Below are 9472 nucleotides of genomic sequence, written 5' to 3'. Positions count from 1 at the left end.
TTGACTCATTGGAAAAGACTCTGATGCTGGGAGGGATTGGGGGCAGGAGGAGAAGGGGACGACAGAGGATGAGATGGCTGGATGGCATCACTGACTCGATGGACATGAGTCTGAGTGAACTCCGGGAGTTGGTGATGGACAGGGAGGCCTGGTGTGCTGCGATTCATGGGGTCGCAAAGAGTCGGACACGTCTGAGTGACTGATCTGATCTGATCTGATCTGAAGCACTTCGTAAACAGCATGGTTCTTAGCCACCACTCTTCCATTCTGTGTCTGAAGAACACTTGTCATAACATGAATGTATATATTCAAATTATTCTTCATTAAAGTAAGTAAATTCACACTCAAGTTAATGTAAAATATTAAGAAATCATTTCACATACAGCCAAATTGTAAATGAAAAAAATAATGAACTGAAATCCGATGAAAAAGGTAGGAAGCCAAATGAAGACTTAAAATCTAAAAATCAAATGGGTTAATTCAGGGGATGCTTTCTGGGTTTGCAGTTTCTTTAAGATGGTCATGTGATTGAAAGAAGACTGGTCTGTACTGAGACAAGGCCAAGTGTGCAGCCCTACACACTTTTACTCAAAGGGTGAGCTGAGTGTCAGGGAAACAGGTATCTTGATAATAAAAGAAACTCACTGTCCTTCAGTAGCTTTCACATGCATGTTTTCAATGGTCTCTCTTCTTTCTACATCCCCGCCATCCATCCTCTTTAACTGCTACCATCTGCTCCACTAGCAACTCACTGTCTCTCTTCTACCCTCTCTGATTCTGCATTTGTTCAGGCTAAGTTGCATTCAACTCTTGGTGACCCCATGGACTACAGCATGCCAGGCTTCCCTGTCCTTCACTATCTGCCTTATTTCATTATAACCTCACTTCAGAAAGAATGATTTTGGTTTTTATATTTTATAGCTTGACAGTCTGTCCTCAGATGATATTAAAAACAATGGCAAAAGCTTTATGTGTGTTATTGTTCATTTATGGTGTCATTTACAAAGTGAAAAAAGTCAAAGCAATGACAGGAAAATTAAATAAAATTAAATAAACTATGAATCTAACAAAGAAATATTTTATAATGTGGCCAGTAAGGACTGTTTGAAGATTATGTAGTAATATGGAAAAACTGTACACATGTAATATTAAGTAAAAAGGGCCAGAATAAAAAATTGGAATTATACTAAAATCACAACTCAAATAAAAATCCATGAAAATAGAGGATGATAGAAGAGAAGCTCTAAGAATAAAAATGGGTATGTTAAAATGGGTAAGCTATCAAATAATTGTTTTTATTTTTTTCTCCAGATTTTCTACAAAATTCAAATTATTTATTTTCATAATTCAGATATAAACTATAACTTTTCATTTTTAGTATATTCTAGTTCTTTATATTATAAAAATTTACTTCAAGAGTAATTAACAAGACCAATAACACTAGTTGAAAACTCATATATATTCTAGATATATATTCTAAAATTCCAATTATGTGTGTGCCATGTATAACTAGATATCTTTAAAGCTCCCTACAGCAGGAGAAAATATGAAAATCTGCATTTTCCACTAAAGAGAGTAACTGGCAAGAAAGAATTATATTCATTAGGCAGAAAAACCTCTACATTCAGCAGTGTTACTACAAATAAATATCCAACAAAAGAAAATGCTTCATCTTTTTTAGGCTGGCAAAGTGAATGAGTACTACACATTCAACACATACTTCATGAAAAAATAAATAAAAGCAGGAACCAAATGGGGTATGAGACTATCTTACTAATTTTTAGGTCCCTTTGGAGAAAGAAGTTTTCTTTTAATGCTATGTGATTTGTAGAAGGAAAGGTATTCATAATAATGTTTTTAAATGCCAGAATTCAAAGTCAGTGGGACTTTTCTGGTTGACAAACTCATTTCATCTGATGGCAATACAAGGTCTTCATTAGGCTGAATTCTCATTCAGAATTTCCCCTCACACCACTTCAATCAAACTAGAAATGAAATAAGGTTCTCTATTCAGGGTACAGAAGCCGGTTCCTATTGTAGAGACCATGTTTTTTTACATTGTTAAAACTTTCAATATTCTCATGAGCAATCTATGCTAGAGCAATAAAAGTTTTGTTTTTTTTTTTAAGTTAGTTCTTAAATTCTTTCTGGCAATGTTACTTGAAAACAGAAAAAAGTACCTACTGGTCAAACTGAATAAAATTGCTAATTGAGATTTTAAAAAATTAAATCCCTTATGCAAAAAAAAAAAAACAAAGTTGTCAAGAAAGAGTTAGATTCACTAGCCAGAAAAATCTCTGTATTCACTAGTGTTACTTCAAATAAATATTCAACAAAAGAAAATCAAGTAGAAATAACCTACCTGACAGGAGGCATCTCGGTATCAGCATGCAGAAGTCTTCTACGAAACTCTAGTGGAGTGGAACTTACACTCTTTTGGCAATTTTGCAATCCTGGTAAATATGGCATTTTGACACATTCTTTGAATTCTTCTAGACCAAATGCTGTGGTGTATTCTAATTTAAAATAGTATTATAACCATCTGTATTATTTCTTGATTAAATGTATATAACTTACACTAAATCAGTCATTAAGAAAATAAAATTAAGCTACTGTAATTGAGCTAACATCTTTCCCAAGAGAATATCTTTCAATTCCTAGAATAAGGACAGTAGAGAAGAGCTCATTATGGGGCTAAATACTAGAAGAAGGAAGGAGAGCTTCACAGATCTCCCAGAGTCATCACTGTCCTCTGCCTTCATTATTTTGGTCAACCAGAATTCCCAGAACATTAGATACCTTCACATGGAAAAATAGCTTATTCTCCAAAGAAGACCTACAGATGGCCAACAAACACATGAGTAGATGCTCAACACCATTAATTATTAGAGAAATGCAAATCAAAACTACAATGAGGAATCAGCTCACAGTAGTCAGAAGGCCATCAAAAAAATCTACAAACAAAAAATGCTGGAGAAGTCATCGAGAAAAGGGAACTCTCTTACACTGTTGGTGAGAGTATAAACTGATACAGCCTCTATGGAAAACAGTATGGAGCTTCCTTAAAAAACTTAAAAAAAGAACCAGCAATCGCCCTACTGGGCACATAACCAGAGAAAACCATAATTCAAAAAGATACAATGAACCCCAATACTCATAGCAGTATATAGTCAGGACATTAAAGCAACCTAAATGTCCATCAGCCATAAAAGGAATCAGCTATACATTCCTTTATATGGTATAAAAAGGAACTCAGCCATAAAAAGGAACAAAACAGTCATTTGTAGAGATGTGGATGGACCTAGAGACTCTATACAGAGTGAAGTCAGAAAAAGAAAAATATCATATATTAACATATATATGTGGAATCTAGAAAAGTGGTATAGATGATCTTATTTGCAAAACAGAGACACAGACACAGAGAACAAATATATGGATACCAAGGGAGAAGAGATTGGGATTGACACATATACCCTAGGGGGAGCCTGGTGGGCTGCCGTCTATGGGGTCGCACAGAGTCGGACACGACTGAAGTGACTTAGCATAGCATAGAATAAACAACTAATGAAAACATAGTGTAGAGCACAGGGAACTCTACTTAGTGCACTGCAGCGACTGGAATGGGAAGGATGTCTAAAAGGGAGGAGATGTATGGATATGTATAGCTGATTCATTCTGCTGTACAGTAGAAAATAACACAAAATTATAAAGCAAATTAATTTATTTAAATTTATGAAATTATTAAATTTATTTAATAAAAATTAGTTTTTAAAGAGTTTAAAAACACTTTCAAGAGTCTTATAGTATCTGGTACTTTAAATCTTTCCTTCTTCCTACTTTTGTGTGATAATCAAGAGGCACAAATATAGGATTATCTGAGCTAGCAATGAGAGAGAAAAGAATTCCATTTCAGGCACTGATTTCAATTTTCTCTCTGCAAAATTCCACACCAAACGTATAAAGAGCAACATCTGAAGTATCAAGATGGCTTCTTCGACTGACCTTGCACATCACTGGTAAAACAGGTTGTCAAAATGTTAACAACAACAAAATTCAAAATGATGACAGTGAGTGGAAAAAACAGATTAAGAGATTAAAGGTTTGGATGATTTTTAAACTTGGAGAATTATTTTTTAAGCTTTCTCTACTAAGTAAATCTAGCACAGAAATAGAAAGAGTATTTAATGGGACTGGAGTTATATGCTCAAAATGCTATTTTGCAATTTTTGATTTTTTTCTTTTGGAAAAAAATTAGTTTCTCTTCATCAAAAATCATAGAGTCTGTTTTCAGCAATTAAATGTGGAGGTAGGAGAACAGACACACTGGTGTCTTCTGAGCACCTTTCCTGGGACACTAGAGGCAACACTGACAAACACAGCAACACACAAAAAATGTCTGAATTTTGCTGTTTTCAAGAATTATATCTCCATCAATAAAGGGGAAGGCAGAATTCAGGGTAAATAGGAAATACAATTGTGTTTGAAATTAAGGGGGAAGCTTTACATTCGTATACAGCTTGACAGTTCTCAGGTTAGTCTTTAGTGAGCAACTATAAGATATAAGATACTTCCCACATAACTCAAAAAGTAAAATTTTGGTTAGAATTATTAATACAAAAAGGTTCCGCTAAAGTTTTGGGTTTTTTAAAATATAAAAAACAACACGAGGTATTTAAAAATAAACACTAGGTACAAAAAGAAGTATGATCCAACAGAGATACTACTACACTGATAACAAGCTTAGGTCTTCAGAATTTGTTTCTATCGTGATTTACAGAAATGCCTTCAGTAAGTTATTTCTAATCTGCTTCCACTTCTCTTTTCCATAAGCCTAAGGTATTATCCTTCTTACATAAATGTTACAGAAATTATTTAACATCTCTTGACTGCTTAAAAAGGTATATGTAAATACGTAAATGAGGCACAACTTCTATATTTTATTAAGTAAAATAAGTAAATATGGAAGTTACCTTTCCTCATCTTTTGTGTTTCTAACACTGCTTTCCTCCAACTACTCTCAAAAAGAAAACCACCACCAAGGGTATTTCTGGTGACATTAGAAGGCTCACATTTGATTTCAGGAGACAGCACTGGCATTTTTTCTTCTTCTTTCAACAGTGCTGATGAAAGTGAGATACTGCATCAGATTCACAACACAAAATACAAAAGGAAAAAAAAAGGTATTTCAGAAATTACATTTTTATAATTTGTTTTCCATCATGTAAAGTAAATATTAATATAGATTTAAATGAAAAGTTTACTTATAACATGTAAATACAGACCCTTGGGAATTTAAAGCAAGAGGCCTTCAAGAATATAGCTAAAATAAGTTGTAAGACTTTTTTCTTCTAAATATTTTAATGAATCCTTTCAAATTCAAGGTTACAGGTATTTGGCAACATAAAACATTTAAAATCCAACAGCAAGTGTGTGTTGTCACTCAGTCATGTCCCACTCTTTGCGACCCCATGGACTGTAGGCCACCAGGCTCCTTTGTCCATAGAAATCTCCCGGCAAGAATACTGAAGTGGGTTGCCATTTCTTTCTCCATCAACAGCAAGTAATAATCTACAAGACAATGTAATGCTTAGGATTCTCTCAAAAATATTACCATTATGCACCATGACCAAATGCAGTTTGTCTCTGAGATGCAAGGATGGTTTGATATATCAAAATTGACTAATGATATATCACATTACAAAATGAGAGATTTTTTAAAGATTACACGATCATCTCAATAGATGCATGAAACTTTTGATAAAATTCAACATCTTTTCATGATAAAAACTTTGAACAAACAAGAAACTGAGAGAAATTATCTCAACATTAAAAAAGGCTATACATGAAAAGCCCACAGTTAACATCATAATCAAAGGTAAAAATTGAATGCTTTCCTCTAAGATCAGGAATAAGGTAGTGATGCCCAGTCTCACAACTTCCATTCAACGTGGCACTGGCAGTCCTAGCCTTAGCAATTAGAAAGAAAAGGCAACCAGATTTGAAAGAAAAAAGTAAAACTGTCCCTGTTTTCAGATGGCATGATCATATACAACTCTGAAGACTCTACCAGGAAAAAAAAAAACTTAGAACTAACAAAGGAATTCAGGAACGTTGCAGGATACAAAATCAAGAAACAAAAATCATTTGCATTTCTATACACTAAAAACAAACTATCTGCAGATTCAATGCAATCCTTATCAAAGTTCCAATGTAAAGCAATTCAAAATAGTAAAAACAATTCAAAAATTCATATGGATTGTAAATCAATGAAGTTTGAACACTCAGATCATTCACAAAAATAAACCAAATATGGCTTAAAGACTTAAATATAAGACATGACCCTGTAAAACTCCGAAAAGAGAATGTAGACAAATCATTCTCTGACATAACTTGTAGCAATGTTTAAGTCGGTCTCCCACGGCAATAGAAACAAAAGCAAAAGTAAACAAATGGGACCTAATCAAACTTATAAGCTTTTACACAGCAAGGAAGCCATAAACAAAATGAAAAGGTAATCCATGGACGGGGAGAAAATATTTGCAAATGATGCAACTGACAAGGCTTAATTTCCAAAATATACAAACAGCTCAGACAAGTCAATATCAACAAGACAAACAATCCAATTATAAAATGGGAAGAAGACCTAAGTATGCGTTTTTCCAAAGATGACATACAAGTGGCCAAAATGCATATGAAAAGATGCTCAGTATCTCTAATTATTAGGGAAATGCAAATAAAAACCACAGTGAGGTATCACCTCACACCGGTCAGAGTGGCCATCATCAAAAAGTCTACAAATAGTAAATGTTGGAGAGGGTGTGGAGATAAGGGTACCCTCCTATACTGTCAGTGGGAATGTAAATTGGTACAGCCACTATGGAAGACAGTTATGCAGGCTCCTTAAAAAACTAAAAACAGAATTACCATGTGATCTAGCAATCTCACTCCCGGGCATATATCTGGAGAAAACTAAATCGAAAAGAAAAGAAAACTCTAATTCGAAAAGAAAAGATCTCAGTGTGTATAATAGCAAAGACACAGAAGCAAACTAAATGCCCATTAACAAGAGGAATGGATAAAGAAGTTGTGGAACTTACATAGAGTGGAATACTATTTAGTCATAAAAAGAATGAAAGAATGCCATTTGCAGCAACACGGATAGAGCTAGAGATTATCACACTAAGTGTTTAAGTCAAAGACAAATATTATGCAATATCACTCTATGTGGAATCTAAAAGAAAAGTACACATGAACTTAGTTACAAAAAAGAAACAGACTCACAGACATAGAAAAAAAAAAAATCATGGTTACCAAAGGGGAAAAGAGGGAGGGAAAAATTAGGAATATGGGATTAACACATGCACATTACCATATATATACAATAAGGATTTACTGTATAGTGCAGGGAACTATATTCAATATCTTATAATAAATTAAAATGGAAAATAACTGAAAAAAGATATATATATATATATATGTATAACCGAGTTACTTTGCTGAACACTTGAAGGTAATACTATAAATCAACTATAGTTCAATTTAAATAAATAAAAATTAATATGGAACCACAAAGGACCCCAGATAACCAAAATAATCTAGAAAAAGAAGATCCAAAATAATCCAGAAAAAGAAGATGAAAGTTGAAGACATCAAACTTCCTGATTTCAAAAGATGTCACAAAGCTGAAGTGAGTAAAACAATATAACGCCAGCATACAGACAGACATATAGGGTAATGGAACAGAAGAGACTTCAGAAATAAACCCATACATATATAGTAAACTGATTTTTGACAAGAGTGCCAAGAACACACAACAGGGGAAGGATAGTCTCTTTAACAAATGGCATTGGGAAAACTGGATCTCCAAGTGCAAAAGAATGAAGTTGAACCCTTACCTTATACCATACAGAAAAATCAACCCATCAATACACAACATTCTTTTGAGTATGCTTCTGTTAAAGACACCTTGTTTAATATATATATTGTTGATGCATCAACACTGAAATCACAACCAATAGCACCAAAACTGAGGCCTGAAGAAGATTCTCTAACACACACATATTTTCTCTGTAAGATGCAGCACGGTCTTCCTGCACTTAGGAACAATATACAGCACTGGAGTACGACACATATAGTGAAATCAACAAAAAGCACAATAGTCTGAAAAATATGACCCTGAATAGACAATGAAACAGAGAAGGCGATGGCACCCCACTCCAGTACTCTTGCCTGGAAAATCCCATGGACGGAGGAGCCTGGTGGGCTTCAGTCGGTGGGGTAGCGAAGAGTCGGACATGACTGGGCGACTTCACTTTCACTTTTCACTTTCATGCATTGGAGAAGGAAATGGCAACCCACTCCAGTGTTCTTGCCTGGAGAATCCCAGGGACGGGGGAGCCTGGTGGGCTGCTGTCTATGTGGTCACACCAGAGTTGGACACAACTGAAGCGACTTAGCAGCAGCAGCAGCAGACAGTGAAAAGGACACTTGTTTGTAGTGTGAGGTGAAACAAGACAGAGCATTGCCTTGTTTGACCTCCACTAGGAATTACATGTCAACCAACCCCAATTTTTGCCACTCTGCACATTTGCAAATAAGTAGGAATGCACAAATATCGATTTTGGAATTACAAATTAAGCTTTAATGAGTGGGAGAACTAGCCAATGATGGGATCCATGAATAATGAGGATTGACTGGAATTCATTGCGGTACTATGCCAAGGGGCAGGAATATTTCAGATGGGGTGGTAGAGGCGGCTTCCTAGATGAGGTGATCTCGAGCTGAGATCTGAACAGGCAGGAAGTAGCCAGAGATGTGTGAAGATGATGAGTGAGTGAGAGCACTCGTCACGTAAAGTGAGTACAAAGGGCCCACAGACCAGAATGAGGTTGGCACGTTCAAAGGCAGAAGATGTGTGTTCAGCACCTCTGCTGTCTATCAGACATCACCCACATGTGGCTACTGAGCACTTGAAATGTGGCCAGTTGGAACTGAGATGTGCTGTGAGAGATACACACCCGATTTCAAAGACTACATGAATGCAAAAATATCTCATTAAGAATTTTCATGTTGATTTTATGTTAAAATGACAATTGTGGATATGTTGAATGAAATACAATAGCCCGCTACGTGTTTCAGTATATGCATTGGAACAAAGAAACAAGTGTCCGTTCATTTACCTATTTTCTACAGCTTCCTTTGGCCTACAATAAGCCCGGCTGAGTAGCTGCAACAGTGGCCCATAAAGTCTAAAATATATACTATATATATTTTACTAGAGTTGGTCAGCCCCTCCTCTAATTCATTCAATAAGCCTTTACTGAGTACTTACTAGGTGAAATTTCTGAAACGTAAATTATATACGCAACAGGAATTCTATTCTCTTTTCAAATGGATTATATCTTGGGGTTCATGCATCTATTTTGGAGGCCATAGCTATAACAGTGGGAGCTGTTGAAGGATTAGGCCTAAA

The 9472-nt window shown here is 35.2% G+C and overlaps 1 protein-coding gene across 3 annotated transcripts in view; it reads right to left on the bottom strand.

The window, feature by feature from the left end:
• LOC104993635 (chromosome unknown open reading frame, human C8orf89) overlaps positions 1–5423 on the bottom strand; it is a 17437-nt gene extending 12014 nt beyond the window's left edge. The window contains exons 1-2 of one of the 3 annotated variants that reach the window (XM_010846952.1): positions 4971–5423; positions 2363–2516 (exon numbers count right to left, since the gene is read on the bottom strand). In XM_010846952.1, coding sequence (XP_010845254.1) covers positions 2363–2516; positions 4971–5097 — 281 coding nt within the window. In that variant the 5' untranslated portion in view covers positions 5098–5423. The remainder of the gene's footprint in view (positions 1–2362; positions 2517–4970) is intronic. The other 2 variants (XM_010846951.1, XM_010846950.1) reach the window with 2 other exon arrangements.
• Between the last annotated feature and the right edge of the window lie 4049 nt (positions 5424–9472).

The sequence above is a fragment of the Bison bison genome, unplaced genomic scaffold, assembly GCF_000754665.1.
Source record: "Bison bison bison isolate TAMUID 2011002044 unplaced genomic scaffold, Bison_UMD1.0 scf7180017864241, whole genome shotgun sequence".
NCBI lineage: Eukaryota > Metazoa > Chordata > Mammalia > Artiodactyla > Bovidae > Bison > Bison bison.
This window is presented reverse-complemented; position numbering and strand designations above follow the sequence as displayed.